At 43.4% G+C, this 16,092-nt stretch overlaps 1 protein-coding gene across 1 annotated transcript; it reads right to left on the bottom strand.

Moving 5' to 3' along the window:
• Positions 1–5,501: 5,501 nt before the first annotated feature.
• On the bottom strand, positions 5,502–15,760 carry LOC135516380 (gamma-aminobutyric acid receptor-associated protein-like). The gene is made up of 4 exons (XM_064940647.1): positions 15,517–15,760; positions 6,822–6,900; positions 6,606–6,724; positions 5,502–6,303 (listed from the first exon to the last, which is right to left on the bottom strand). Exons 1-4 carry the CDS (start codon positions 15,604–15,606, stop codon positions 6,223–6,225), a joined length of 369 nt encoding a protein of 122 aa, XP_064796719.1. The 5' UTR covers positions 15,607–15,760; the 3' UTR covers positions 5,502–6,222.
• Positions 15,761–16,092: the final 332 nt, after the last annotated feature.

Genomic DNA, 16,092 nt, shown 5'->3' with positions numbered 1-16,092 from the left:
TCAGTCGTCCTGGTCCCTTTGCAGAAAAACAGCCCCAAAGCATGATGTTTCCACCCCCATGCTTCACAGTAGGTATGGTGTTCTTTGGATGCCACTCAGCATTATTTGTCCTCCAAACATGACCAGTTGAGTTTTTACCAAAAAGTTCTATTTTGGTTTCATCTGACCATATGACATTCTCCCAATCTTCTTCTGGATCATCCCAATTCTCTCTAGCAAACTTCAGATGGGTCTGGACATGTACTGACTTAAGCATGGGGACACGTATGGCACTGCAGGATTTGTGTTCCTGGCGGCGTAGTGTGTTACTGATGGTAAGCTTTGTTACTTTGGTCCCAGCTCTCTGCAGGTCATTCACTAGGTCCCCCCGTGTGGTTCTGGGATTTTTGCTCACCGTTCTTGTGATCATTTTGACCCCAAGGGGTGAGATCTTGCGTGGAGCCCCAGATCGAGTGAGATTATCAGTGGTCTTCTATGTCTTCCATTTCCTAATAATTGCTCCCACAGTTGATTTCTTCAAACCAAGCTGCTTACCTATTGCAGATTCAGTCTTCCCAGCCTGGTGCAGGTCTACAATTTTGTTTCTGGTGTCCTTTGACAGCTCTTTGGTCTTGGCCATAGTGGAGTTTGGAGTGTGACTGTTTGAGGTTGTGGACAGGTGTCTTTTATACTGATAACAAGTTCAAACAGGTGCCATTAATACAGGTAACGAGTGGAGGACAGAGGAGCCTCTTAAAGAAGAACTTACAGGTCTGTGAGAGCCAGAAATCTTGCTTGTTTGTAGGTGACCAAATACTTATTTTCCACCATAATTTGCAACTAAATTAATAAAAAAGCCTACAATGTGATTTTCTGGATTTTTTTCCCCTCATTTTGTCTGTCATAGTTGAAGTACCTATGATGAAAATTACAGGCCTCTCTCATCTTTTTAAGTGGGAGAACTTGCACAATTGGTGGCTGACTAATTACTTTTTTGCCCCACTGTATGTGATGGTACGCAAGGTTTGAAATTATGTTTAAGTTAAATATATCTGTTTGGGTAAATTTGCAGTCAACAAATTATTTATAATTATGTTCTGGCTGAATCAAGTTGATGATCCCTGGTATAGATGATTTAGACTCTAATGGTGAATAACCCTTTAAAGTCATTTATTTTAATGTATATACAGGTTGTTCATAGTAGTCATTTCCATTCCTTCAAGGGGCTCTCCAGTGTTCATTCCTCACAGGCAAGTTCTTCCACACTGATCTAGACAAACCATTTCTGTATGGACCTCGCTTTGTGCACAGGTGCATTGTCATGCTGAAACAGCAAAGGACCTTCCCCAAACTGTTGCCACAAAGTTGGAAGCACAGAATCGTCTAGAATGTCATTGTATGCTGTAGCATTAAGATTTCTCTTTACTGGAACTAAGGGGCCTAGTACGAACCATGAAAAACAGCCCCAGACCATTATTCCCTTACAGTTGGCATTAATCATTGGGACAGATAGCGTTTTCCTAGCATCCACCAAACCCAGATTTGTCTGTTGGACTGCCAGATGGTGATGCGTGATTTATCACCCCAGAGAACGCGTTTCCACTGCTCTAGAGTCCAATTTAATATATATATATATTTCTATTTAACTAGGCAAGTCAGCTAAGATCAAATTATTTTTTACAATTACTTCCTACACCGGCTAAACCCAGACGACGCTGGGCCAATTGTGCGCCGCCCTATGGGACTCCCAATCACGGCCGGGTGTGATACAGCCTGGATTCGAACCAGGGCATCTGTATTGACGCCTCTAGCACTGAGATGGCATGCCTTAGACCTCTGCGCCACTCGGGAGCACCAATGGCGGCGAGCTTTACACCGCTCCAGCCGACACTTGGAATTGCGCATGGTAATCATAGGCTTGTGCGCGGACACACCAACTCATTCAAGAGTTTGTCTTTATTTTTACTAAACTCAGCAAAAGAAGAAACTTCCTCTCACTGTCAACTGACTTTATTTTCAGCAAACTTAACGTGCAAATATTTGTATGAACAGAAGATTCAACAACTGAACAAGTTCCACAGACATGTGACTAACAGATATGGAATAATGTGTCCCTGAACAAAGGGGGGGTCAAAAAAGTAACAGCCAGTATCTGGTTTGGCCACCAGCTGCATTAAGTACTGCGGTGCATCTCCTCCTCATGGACTGCACCAGAGTTGCCAGTTCTTACTGTGAGATGTTACCCCACTCTTCCACCAAGGCACCTGCAAGTTCCCGGACATTTCTGGGGGGAATGGACCCAGCAGTCACCCTCCGATCAAACAGGTCCCAGGCGTGCTCAATGGGATTGAGATCCGGGCTCTTCACTGGCCATGGCAGAACACTGACATTTCTGTCTTGCAGGAAATCACACACAGAATGAGCAGTATGGCTGGTGGTATTGTCATGCTGGAAGGTCATGTCAGGAAGGGTACCGCATGAGGGAGAAGGATGACTTCTCTGTAAGGCACAGCGTTGAGATTGCCTGCAATGACAAGCTCAGTCCGATGATGCTGTGACACACTGCCCCAGACCATGACGGACCCTCCACCTCCAAATCGATCCCGTTCCAGAGTACAGGCCTCGGTGTAACACTCATTCCTTCGACGATCAACGGAAATCCGACCATCATCCCTGGTGAGACAAAAACGTGACTCGTCAGAGAAGAGCACTTTTTGCTAGTCGTGTCTGGTCCAGTGACGGTTTGTGCAGCGTTGTTGCTGGTGATGTCTGGTGAGGACCTGCCTTACAACAGGCCTACAAGTCCTCTGTCCAGCCTCTCTCAGCCTATTGCGGACAGTCTGAGCACTGATGGAGGGATTGTGCGTTCCTGGTGTAACTCTGGCAGTTGTTGTCATCCTGTACCTGTCCCGCAGGTGTGATGTTCAGAAGTACCGATCCTGTGCAGGTGTTGTTACACGTGGTCTGCCACTGCGAGGATGATCAGCTGTCCATTCTGTCTCCCTGTAGCTCTGTCTTAGGTGTCTCACAGTACGGACATTGCAATTTATTGCCCTGGCAACATCTGTAGTCCTCATGCCTAATGCACATTCATGCAGACGAGCAGGGACCCTGGACATCTTTCTTTTGGTGTTTTTCAGAGTCAGTAGAAAGGCCTCTTTAGTGTCCTATGTTTTCATAACTGTGACATTAATTGCCTACCGTCTGTAAGCTGTTAGCGTCTTAATGACCGTTCCACAGGTGCATGTTCATTAATTGTTTATGGTTCGTTGAACAAACATGGAAAACTGTGTTTAAACCCTTTACAATGAATATCAGAAGTTATTTGGATTTTTACTAATTATCTTTGAAAGACAGGGTCCTGAAAAAGGGACATCTCTTTTGTTGCTGAGTTTATTTTCGACATCGTAGAAAAATAAGTTAAGACATCAAAACTACAATGAAATAACACATATGGAATCATGTAGGGGTGGCAGGTAGCCTATTGGTTATAGTGTTGGGCCAGTAACCGAAAGGTTGCTGGATCGAATCCCAGAGCTGCCGAGGTAAAAATCTGTCATTCTGCCCCTGTTCCCCGGTAGGCCTTCATTGTAAATAAGAATGTGTTCTTAACTAACTTGCCTAGATAAATAAAAGGTGAAATAAAAAAATGTAGTAACCAAAAAAGTGTTAAATCACATTTTATATTTGAGATTCTTCAAAGTAACCACCTTGATGACAGCTTTGCACACGCTTGGCATTCTCTCAACCAGCTTGATGTGGCAGTCACCTGGAATGCATTTCAATTAAACAGGTGTCTTAACAGTTCATTTATGGAATTTCTTTCCTTCTTATTCCATTTGAGCCAATCAGTTGTGTTGTGACAAGGTAGGGGCGGTATACTGAAGATAACCCTATTTGGTAAAAGACCAAGTCCATATTATGGCAAAAACAGCTTGAATAAGCAAAGAGAAATGACAGTCCATAACTAAGACATGAAGGTCAGTCAATCCGGAACTTTCAACGTTTCAAGTGCTGTCGCAAAAACCCTCAAGCTCTATGATGAAACTCTCATGAGGACTGCCACAGGAAAGGAAGACCCAGAGCTACCTCTGCTGCAGAGGCTAAGTTCATTAGTTACCAGACACAGAACTTGTAGCCCAAATAAATGCTTCAGTGTTCAAGTAACAGACATCTCATCAACTGTTCAGAGACTGCTTGAATCAGGCCTTCATGTGGTCAAATTGATGCAAAGAAACCACTACTAAAGGACACCAATAAGAAGACTTGCTTGGGCCAAGAAACACAAGCAATGGACATTAGACTGGTGGAAATCTGTCCTTTGGTCTGATGAGTCCAAATTTGAGAATTTTGGTTCCAACTGCTGTCTTTGTGAAACACAGAATAGGTGAACGAATGTTCTCTGCATGTGTGGTTCCCACTTTGAAGCATTGGGGAGGTGGTGTAATGATGTGGGGGTGCTTTGCTGGTGACACTGTTGGTGATTTATTTAGAATTCAAGCAACACTTAACCAGCATGGCTACCACAGCCTTGTGCAGCGATACGCCATCCCATCTGGTTTGCGCTTAGTGGGACTGTCATTTGTTTTTCAACAGGACAATGACCCAACACACCTCCAGGCTGTGTGATGGCTTATTTAACCAAGAATGAGAAGGACGAAGTGCTTCTTCAGATGACCTGGCCTCAACCCAATTGAGATGGTTGGGATGAGTTGGGCCGCAGAGTGAAGGAAAAGCAGCCAACAAGTGCTCAGCATATGTGGGAACTCCTTCAAGACTGTTGGAAAAGCATTGCAGGTGAAGCTGGTTGAGTGAATGTCAAGAGTATGCAAAGTTGTCATCAAGGCAAAGGGAGGCAACTTTGAATCTAAAATATGTTAGTTTGTTTAACACATTTTTGGTTATATGATTCCATGTGTTATTTCATCGTTTGTCTTCACTATTATTCTACAATGTAGAAAATAGTAAGAATAAAGAAAAACTCTTGAATGAGTAGGTGTCTAAACTTTTGACAGGTACTGTATAATGTATGTCGAAAATATGCAGGTTTGGACAACGTAATAATTCAATGCGGCAGCATTACAAAATAAACAAGTTCATTGGCTGCTGCTAACTAGCATAGCTGGTCCCATCGTTGCAAAGCGTTATGGGGTATTAGAATTCTGTTGTCTTAACCTTTTTCCATCTTCAACCTAGACTGATACCAAACTAAACCCATCTGACAGTGAAGGTGAGGAAACTACCTCAGCACTACTCAATCTTGGGTCAATAGCAAGATTAATACTACTTTGTCTCATCTTCCCTACACTATGTGATGATGGGATTGGATGTCTCCACAGTGAGTGCAGTCTGTGGTGTAGTGATCAAACGGATTCCATTTTGAAAGCTCAGGTGTAAACAGGAGAATAGCCTAAATAAAGAGAAATGTGTGGTTGCGGAAACTTTCTATATGTTCACATACAGTAGAGATATGCAGGACAAGTCAGGCAAAAAAAAGACAGTAACGAAAAGACAGGAAACAGTTGGCTTTTCAGCACATTTTATCACGAGTGGAGAGTGCCAGTAACAGCTATACCGAGTTCTAACTTTTTTAAAGTAGAACAAAACTTTTAAAAAGTAAAATTGCACTGAGCTTCACAATACTTTTCAGAAATTAAGCCATCTAAAAATTACAAGTACAATAATAAAGAATCATAATAGTAATCAATCCAAATAATAGATTTTTTTTAACCACTGAAAGCGGAGACAGGCGGAAGATGGCTTAGTCGGAATTCTATTCTACTCAGTCAGACGTCAAATACACTACGGAGTATTTTACCAGTGCTAATACATTAGTAAACATGACATTTTATCATTGCCAAATGGAGCAGAATTTAACCTATCACGCTACATCCAAAGTTTACATTTTATTTTCCACGTATCTTTATAATGACTGGTAATATGGTCTAATTCTAACACTCATTTCAAAATGGCATCTCTCCTCTATCCGTTTCAGCATGATTAAAGCACTATGAAAACTGGCCACGGGACCATTCAACCGAAATCCCCATCTCGGAGACCCGGAGGCAAATAAAATTCAGACTGTGCGAAGAGTATTAGAGGTAAAAATGGATGGATGAGGGGGAGGGAAAGTGCATCTGACGTCTTTGCTCGGGGAACTAGACTGCTGAGCTGGATATAGCATTTCAATGGATATAAGGGAGGTTTGGGGGAGAAGACTTGGGTGACGAAGGGGGGAGGGGTTTAGACTTCCGTTTGGCTGTCTCCATAGACACTCTCATCACTGTAGGCAATGTAGAGGAAAAAGTCCTCTTCATGGTGCTCCTGAAAGAGAGAGCAATAAAGAGGTGTTGGTATGAGTTGACAAAACAGAGGGGGGAGGCTTCCCTGAAAGGCATCCCGAATCCAAACGTTGTCACATGCACCAAATACAACAAGTGTAGACCTTAACGTGAAGTGCTTAGTTAACCAACAGTGCAGTTCAAGAAGAGTTTAGAAAATATTTCCTAATAAACTAAAGTAACACAAAATAATAACAGGGATATATACAGGGGTACAGGTACCGAGTAAGTGTGTGGAGGAAAAGCAGCAGTAAAGCGTTTGAAGGGAGCGGGGAGGAATCATACCTGGTATAGAAGGCCCATGGTGGCTGAGGTGGGAGGAATGACGTTGTTTACAAAGAAGAACAGGGCGTCCTCGGCCCGCAGGTGGATTCGTTTTCGGATGAGGAAGTAGAACTGGCCCACTGTAGTAGAGAGAAATTAATTTAACTTAAAGTTCTGAAGAGAGTGGTATAGAAGTGGTACATGGATGGCACATAACCATAATAACTGGTTACCTACCTGTGAGGTCAGAGGGCACAAGGTATTTCTTCTTGTCCAGATCTCCTATCCTTGCTTTGGGGGCTTTTTCCACAATTACCTACAATTAGAAGGCAAAACATTTAGAAAGGCCTTAATATTGTGTGGCTGTATCCAAAAATGTAAAGTTCAAAAATAATAATAATTACCTAGACTTTGTTACATTCATATCAAATCAAATTTTATTTGTCACATACACATGGTTAGCAGATGTTAATGTGAGTGTAGCGAAATGCTTGTGCTTCCAGTTCCGACAATGCAGTAATAACCAACAAGTAATCTAACTAACAATTCCTAAACTACTGTCTTATACACAGTGTAAGGGGATAAAGAATATGTACATAAGGATATGAATGAGTGATGGTACAGAGCAGCATAGGCAAGATACAGTAGATGGTATCGAGTACAGTATATACATATGAGATGAGTATGTAAACAAAGTGGCATAGTTTAAGTGGCTAGTGATACATGTATTACATAAGGATGCAGTCGATGATACAGAGTACAGTATATACGTATGCATATGAGATGAATAATGTAGGGTAAGTAACATTATATAAGGTAGCATTGTTTAAAGTGGCTAGTGATATATTTACATCATTTCCCATCAATTCCCATTATTAAAGTGGCTGGAGTTGAGTCAGTGTCAGTGTGTTGGCAGCAGCCACTCAATGTTAGTGGTGGCTGTTTAACAGTCTGATGGCCTTGAGATAGAAGCTGTTTTTCAGTCTCTCGGTCCCAGCTTTGATGCACCTGTACTGACCTCGCCTTCTGGATGATAGCGGGGTGAACAGGCAGTGGCTCGGGTGGTTGATGTCCTTGATGATCTTTATGGCCTTCCTGTAACATCGGGTGGTGTAGGTGTCCTGGAGGGCAGGTAGTTTGCCCCCGGTGATGCGTTGTGCAGACCTCACTACCCTCTGGAGAGCCTTACGGTTGAGGGCGGAGCAGTTGCCGTACCAGGCGGTGATACAGCCCGCCAGGATGCTCTCGATTGTGCATCTGTAGAAGTTTGTGAGTGCTTTTGGTGACAAGCCGAATTTCTTCAGCCTCCTGAGTTTGAAGAGGCGCTACTGCGCCTTCTTCACGATGCTGTCTGTGTGAGTGGACCAATTCAGTTTGTCTGTGATTTGTATGCCGAGGAACTTAAAACTTGCTACCCTTTCCACTACTGTTCCATCGATGTGGATAGGGGGGTGTTCCCTCTGCTGTTTCCTGAAGTCCACAATCATCTCCTTAGTTTTGTTGACGTTGAGTGTGAGGTTATTTTCCTGACACCACACTCCAAGGGCCCTCACCTCCTCCCTGTAGGCCGTCTTGTCGTTGTTGGTAATCAAGCCTACCACTGTTGTGTCGTCCGCAAACTTGATGATTGAGTTGGAGGCGTGCGTGGCCACGCAGTCGTGGGTGAACAGGGAGTACAGGAGAGGGCTCAGAACGCACCCTTGTGGGGCCCCAGTGTTGAGGATCAGCGGGGAGGAGATGTTACCTACCCTCACCACCTGGGGGCGGCCCGTCAGGAAGTCCAGTACCCAGTTGCACAGGGCGGGGTCGAGACCCAGGGTCTCGAGCTTGATGACGAGCTTGGAGGGTACTATGGTGTTGAATGCCGAGCTGTAGTCGATGAACAGCATTCTCACATAGGTATTCCTCTTGTCCAGATGGGTTAGGGCAGTGTGCAGTGTGGTTGAGATTGCGTCGCCTGTGGACCTATTTGGGCGGTAAGCAAATTGGAGTGGGTCTAGGGTGTCAGGTAGGGTGGAGGTGATATGGTCCTTGACTAGTCTCTCAAAGCACTTCATGATGACGGAAGTGAGTGCTACGGGGCGGTAGCCATTTAGCTCAGTTACCTTAGCTTTCTTGGGAACAGGAACAATGGTGGCCCTCTTGAAGTATGTGGGAACAGCAGACTGGTATAGGGATTGATTGAATATGTCCGTAAACACACTAGCCAGCTGGTCTGCGCATGCTCTGAGGGCGCGGCTGGGGATGCCGTCTGGGCCTGCAGCCTTGCGAGGGTTAACGCGTTTAAATGTTTTACTCACCTCGGCTGCAGTGAAGGAGAGACCGCATGTTTCCTTTGCAGGCTGTGTCAGTGGCACTGTATTGTCCTCAAAGCGGGCAAAAAAGTTATTTAGTCAGCCTGGGAGCAAGACATCCTGGTCCGTGACTGGGCTGGATTTCTTCCTGTAGTCCGTGATTGACTGTAGACCCTGCCACATGCCTCTTGTGTCTGAGCCGTTGAATTGAGATTCTACTTTGTCTCTGTACTGATGTTTAGCTTGTTTGATAGCCTTTCAGAGGGAATAGCTGCACTGTTTGTATTCGGTCATGTTACCAGACACCTTGCCCTGATTAAAAGCAGTGGTTCGCGCTTTCAGTTTCACGCGAATGCTGCCATCAATCCACGGTTTCTGGTTAGGGAATGTTTTAATCGTTGCTATGGGAACGACATCTTCAACGCACCTTCTAATAAACTCGCACACCGAATCAGCGTATCCGTCAATGTTGTTATCGCAATACGAAACATGTCCAGTCCACGTGATGGAAGCAGTCTTGGAGTGTGGAGTCAGCTTGGTCGGACCAGCGTTGGACAGACCTCAGCGTGGAAGCTTCTTGTTTCAGTTTCTGTCTGTAGGCAGGGATCAGCAAAATGGAGTCGGTCAGCTTTTCCGAAAGGGGGGCAGGGCAGGGCCTTATATGCGTCGCGGAAGTTAGAGTAACAGTGATCCAAGGTTTTACCACCCCTGGTTGCGCAATCGATATGCTGATAAAATTTAGGGAGTCTTGTTTTCAGATTAGCCTTGTTAAAATCCCCAGCAACAATGAATGCAGCCTCCGGATAAATGGTTTCCAGTTTGCAAAGAGTTAAATAAAGTTCGTTCAGAGCCATCGATGTGTCTGCTTGGGGGGGGATATATACGGCTGTGATTATAATCGAAGAGAATTCTCTTGGTAGATAATGCGGTCTACATTTGATTGTGAGGAATTCTAAATCAGGTGAACAGAAGGATTTGAGTTCCTGTATGTTTCTTTCATCGCACCATGTCTCGTTAGCCATAAGGCATACGCCCCCACCCCTCTTCTTACCAGAAAGGTGTTTGTTTCTGTTGGCGCGATGCGTGGAGAAACCCGTTGGCTGCACCACTTCGGATAGCGTCTCTTCAGTGAGCCATGTTTCCGTGAAGCACAGAACGTTACAGTCTCTGATGTCCCTCTGGAATGCTACCCTTGCTCGGATTTCATCAACCTTGTTGTCAAGAGACTGTACATTGGCAAGAAGAATGCTAGGGAGTGGTGCACGTTGTGCCCGTCTCCGGAGTCTGACCAGAAGACCGCCTCGTTTCCCTCTTTTTCAGAGTCGTTTTTTTGGGTCGCTGCATGCGATCCATTCCGTTGTCCTGTTTGTAAGGCAGAACACAGGATCTGCATCGCGAAAAACATATTCTTGGTCGTACTGATGGTGAGTTGACGCTGATCTTATATTCGGTAGTTCTTCTCGACTATATGTAATGAAACCTAAGATGACCTGGGGTACTAATGTAAGAAATAACACGTAAAAAAAACAAAAAACTGCATATTTTCCTAGTTACACGAAGCGAGGCGGCCATCTCTGTCGGCGCCGGAAGTTCTCTTACAAAAACAAAATCTCTTACATACATTTCCACTTACTGGTAAATTAACATGGTCACATACGATTGCACTATTCAAGATTGTTTTCGTTCACATTTCGAGGAAAGGGGATCTGATAAAATAAGTCTCAGACCCACTGAAACTCCATCGTGCGAGGTGATTTTCAGAAACCATTATGGCACACTGACATGAGATTATTAAATGCTTCTGCATTTGGATTCTACTGCTGTGTCAAGCCAGATATCTGCATATAATGACGAGATATGCATGTCGCCGCACTAACAACAGGAGTTGTTGTACCAAAGGTAGTAAGGCAAGCGACAAGCTGAGGTCCAAAATAAGCCAATAGGAACTCATTGGACAGATTTTGGGCAGAGGGAAACAGCTTGCGGGGCTTCTTCCTCTGGTCAAGCTCGATAAACAAAAAGACGTGGTCAAAAAGGCCAGTTATGCCATCTTAACCTGTGGTTGCGTCACACACAGTGCAGATGTCTATTTTGCTGATGTTTAGCGGACAAGTTGGTTTTCCACACAGCCCTCGTAGCAAATACCCACAACACAGGATTATTTAGTTGGAGGGCCTGAAATACCCCCACGGGATCTATTCAATCTGCAAAACTGAAGCGTTAAGAGTCCCCGATAGAAATGTAAAAGTAATTTCAGATTGAGCCGACACATGCAGTGTTTACCGGGAACGCAGTCTCCGCTAAAGCAAGAACATTGCCTTCATTTTTACAGCATGATTGAAATGTGAAGTTGAGCGATGCGGATTGAATGAAGACCCAAATCTCCCAGAAAAACAACAAGGGTCTTCAATATTCCCAGGCAAGAAGTTTTAGGTTGTAGTTAGGAATTATAGGACTATTTCATTAACTTTTGACTATTGGATGTTCTTATAGGCACTTTAGTATTGCCAGTGTAACAGTATAGCTTCCGTCCCTCTCCTCGCTCCTCCCTGGGCTCGAACCAGGAACACAACGACAACAGCCACCCTCGAAGCAGCGTTACCCATGCAGAGCAAGGGGAACAACCACTCCAAGTCACAGAGCGAGGGACATTTGAAACGCTAATAGCGCACACTCCTCTAACTAGCTAGCCTTTTCACATCGTTTACACGAGCCTAATCTCAGAAGTTGATAGGCTTGAAGTCAAACAGCGCAATGCTTGATGCACAACGAAGAGCTGCTGGCAAAACGCACGAAAGTGCTGTTTGAACGAATGCGTACGAGCCTGCTGCTGCCTACCACCGCTCAGTCAGACTGCTCTATCAAATCATAGAGTTAGTTATAATATAATAACACACAGAAATACAAGCCTTAAGTCATTACTATGGTCAAATCCGGAAACTATCATCTCGAAAACAAGATGTTTATTATTTCAGTGAAATACGGAACTGTTACGTATTTTATCTAAGGGGTGGCATCCATTAGTCTAAATATTCCTGTTACATTGCACAACCTTCAATGTTGTCGTAATTACGTAAAATTCTGGCAAATTAGGCGGCCCAAACTGTTGCATATACACCGACTCTGCGTGCATTGAACGCAAGAGAAGTGACACAATTTCACCTGGTTAATATTGCCTGCTAACCTGGATTTCTTATAGCTAAATATGCAGGTTTAAAAATATATACTTATATGTATTGATTTTAAGAAAGGCATTGATGTTCATGGTTAGGTACACATTGGAGCAACGATATGCACCGCATCGATATGCAACGCAGGACACGCTAGATAAACTAGTAATATCAACCATGTGTAGTTAACTAGTGATTATGATTGATTTAATGCTAGCTAGCAACTTACCTTGGCTTACTGCATTCACGTAACAGGCAGTCTCCTCGTGGAGTGCAAGTTGGACTAGTTAACTGTTAGGTTGCAAGACTGTCAGCTCGGGGGATCCAATGTGAAAATCTGTCGTTTTGAGCAAGGCAGTTAACCCACCGTTCCTAGGCCGTCATTGAAAATAAGAATGTGTTCTTAACTGACTTGCCTAGTTAAATAAAGATTAAATAAACGTGTAAAAAAAAAAAAGACGTTTTCTATTATTATTATTTTTTCTTTTTTAAAAATCGGCCAAATCTTTGTCCAAAAATACAGATTTCCGATTGTTATGAAAACTTGAAATCGGCTCTAATTAAAATTGGCCATTCCGATTAATCGGTCGACCTCTAATGGAAACCATGCATTTGATAACATTCCACTGATTCAGTCGACCAAAAAGTAGACAGTTACAGCTTTAAGCAAACCCTGAAAATTAAGGTTAGGAACCTATTGTCATTTCTGCCTAAGACATTCTTACAAAAGGGTGGTTTTATAACTAAAGGGACAGTGTAGACTGAAAACAATACATCTATAGATGGCCTAAATGTGAAATAAACAACTGAACTGCTTACTGACACCCACTCTAGGCTATTTGAGGTAGCTAACATTACACATCGGGGCGGCAGGTAGCCTAGTGGTTATAGTGGTGGGGCCAGTAACCAAAAGGTTGCGAGATCGAATCCCCGAGCTGACAAGGTAAAAATATGTCCTTCTGTCCCTGAACAAGGCAGTTAAACCCACTGTTCCTCGGCCGTCATTGTAAATACACATTTGTTCTTAACCGACTGGCCTAGTTAAATAAAACATCTTTAAAACACACACCTTAACTCTTACAGCTACCCATTAACCTGTCAATGTATTACTTTGGAAGTAAATTACTAGTTGTATGTCATGAGGTCTTGCGTTTTGAAAACAGTCCCAAGCTTGGTAGATAGTTATTGTTTTAAAGGCACTGTGCAGTGGAAAAACACGATTTTCCTGTTTTATATACATTTCCACACTAGGAGGTTGGAATAATACTTAAATTGTGAAAATAATGATAATGTCCTTTTAGTGTAAGAGCTATTTGAAAAGACCTGAAATGTGTATGTTTTGGCCTGCCTGGTGACATCACCAGGCGGTGAATTAGTTTGACTAATTGAATAATAAAAAGAGTTCCAAACTCTATCAATAACAGCGTAAAGGACTGCAATTCAGGCCGTTCCTTCATCTGCAGAAACCACTATTCATACATTTTTAAGCTAGGACTCCAGTACATAGGCGGGAACACTAGTATAATAGGTGGCGGTAATGCCATCCGCCAATAAACCCCACCAGGGTCTAAATGTTACTTTTTGGTCCACCAGCCACTGTGGCAGGTAGATAAAATATCTACCAGCCACTCAGTTTTCATAGCCAATTTTTTGTTGTTGCCATAATTACACCAATAAACAAATGAGCATTCTTTGTAATGTTCGTAATACAATACATGTATTGTATTACGAAATGTGATATACTGCAAAAAAATACAAAAAAATGGCCCAGGTCTTAATCAAAATGTTCAGCTGCCCCTTTAAGGGCGGGAGGTTACCGTGGTAACGGGCCACTCGAGCCCTGTCACACATCTGACTAGGGAGTAAATTCGCTTGTTGAAACAGCAGACTCAAACTAAATATGGAAAAACAGAGCTTGTGAACAAAACAATGTATATTGCCAAGAAAAACAACGACATGGTCTCACTTTGTAAATTAGACAAACTTTTATGCCGGTGCGCAGCGTCTCCAAAAATGAATCAGCACTTCAGTCATCTTACACAGCTCCCCTGCCAGGCAGGGTTGCTGTGCAAGGTGGGATATAGGATGTATTTGTTTGAGCAATTAGCAGCTATGAAACCAAACATAAATACTTTGAAAACAGTGCCAGACTAACGTGCTCATACTTGACTTTTTATTCGCGAATAATGCTCACACTGTAGAGCCCTGCAAATTGATCACCCGACGAATTTGGCGGGTATGAATTGTATGCCCTTGAACCCCACAGAAGAGGCTGGGCGACAACACCTGTGACTCGCTAGCAGTGGTAGACAGTGTACTTCGCCCTTGCCTGCCGTGAACGGTTTTCCCGCAGTTCTGTTAACGACAGTGAGGGCGGGCCAAGACACTTGATGCTAGCTAGGTAGGACTCCAAGTACACAGCAGGCAGGATAGGTAGCTAGCTAATGACAGATAGGACACCGGTAGACAGTGTCTGTCGTTCGCCCCCGCCTGTCTGGCACGGTTTTCCCACAGTTCTGTTCACGACGGCAGGTGTTACACTTCGAACACCGACAGCGTCATTGCATTGTGGTACACCAGAATTACATTACATTTCCAATAAAACGCTGCGTTTGCCTTCCAGCGGGATTTATCGAACGTATGCGTCAAACTGTATGCTTTGACAGAAATGGTGGCAGAAGGTGAATGTTGATTTTATTGTTGCATATCCAGATGCTGCTGCATACTATTTTTTCGCAAAATACTGTCGGTGTGATCGAAGCGTTACAGGCCATATCCACCGTCGTAGTACAGATGATGCCCGAGTTGGAATGTGAAGCTAACTGAAGACGCAGAAATGTCCACATGCTGGAACGCCCCTAATTGCAGGTCGCAACCACACGTCACTATTTTTGTTGATAACAGATACGCTTTCCCCTACCACACAGTCCTAGCGAAATTGTTTTCAATTAAAATGGTCAAAGAACAATCACAGTAGATACTCAATTGTTACCCAGAAATTTGATAGGGTTACAACTAAAAAAAAAAAATCGTCTGCATTGGACCTTCAAACAAACATAGCTACAATTAAATTGTTATTGTTAGCTGCGTGTAATGAAATAACATAAGTTGACAGCTTGCTATAGCTAGTAAAACAAACTCCCATTCAGTGTAGAAACTATGCCTTAAGTCTTTCAACCAAACTGCGTCAACTTCACCGTCAAGTAGGGTGGCTTGCTAGGCCCATTTTAGAAGTAGTTTGTTGTTGCCCAACTAGCCAACGTTAATTAGTAAGCTAGTTCTTTTGGCGTCGTTGTGAACATTCACCTAACCAAACATGACATGGGGATATTATAGAACGTCAGTTATGTCGTCATTGGGCTCACTAACATCAACACTTTTTCTACAAAGTAACCCATATTGAGAAGTAAACCAGCCAGGGTACTGTAGCTAGTAGGCTAGCTTCTAGCAAAGAAGGCATCTACTTACGGGTACCCTGTCCGGATACTTCTTCCTTATTTTCTCGCCCTCAGACCGTCTCTTCTCAAATGGGTGCTCCTCTTTGTATTGAAACTTCATTGTCAAACGAATGACAGGCTGTCGGTAGGTAAATCTGAGATATCCGACTGGGATTACTCAAATAGTAATTCGTCGACAACGCTAGCTAGTTGGGCTACTGTTTTGTTCGGGTTCTTTCCTAGTGCGACTGCGGCGGAGGGATACCATAACATACGACGCGAAAGGGAGGTCTGTACGCCGCACAGCTAAAATGGATTGTGGAAATATGAACGTTGACCGCAAAGAACCACACTGTTTGTGGTTAGGTTGATATTATTTAGTCATATTCATCAATTAATCGAAATGTAATGATTAACAAATTAGCAGTGGTTTTGTTTCATAGTTGTTGCCCAAAACATTTTTTTTTCAATAGTACTACTTTATTTTGTCCAACCGGCTGTGATGAGGCAGTTGTCCTAGTCATATGACCCATCCACTGCAGTTTCCGTGGCGAACAGTCATTGGCAGCAAGCGAATTCAAGACTGCCAAATTAATGTCTGAAATAA

The sequence above is a fragment of the Oncorhynchus masou genome, chromosome 27 (genome assembly GCF_036934945.1).
Source record: "Oncorhynchus masou masou isolate Uvic2021 chromosome 27, UVic_Omas_1.1, whole genome shotgun sequence".
Classification (NCBI taxonomy): Eukaryota; Metazoa; Chordata; class Actinopteri; order Salmoniformes; family Salmonidae; genus Oncorhynchus; species Oncorhynchus masou.
This window is presented reverse-complemented; position numbering and strand designations above follow the sequence as displayed.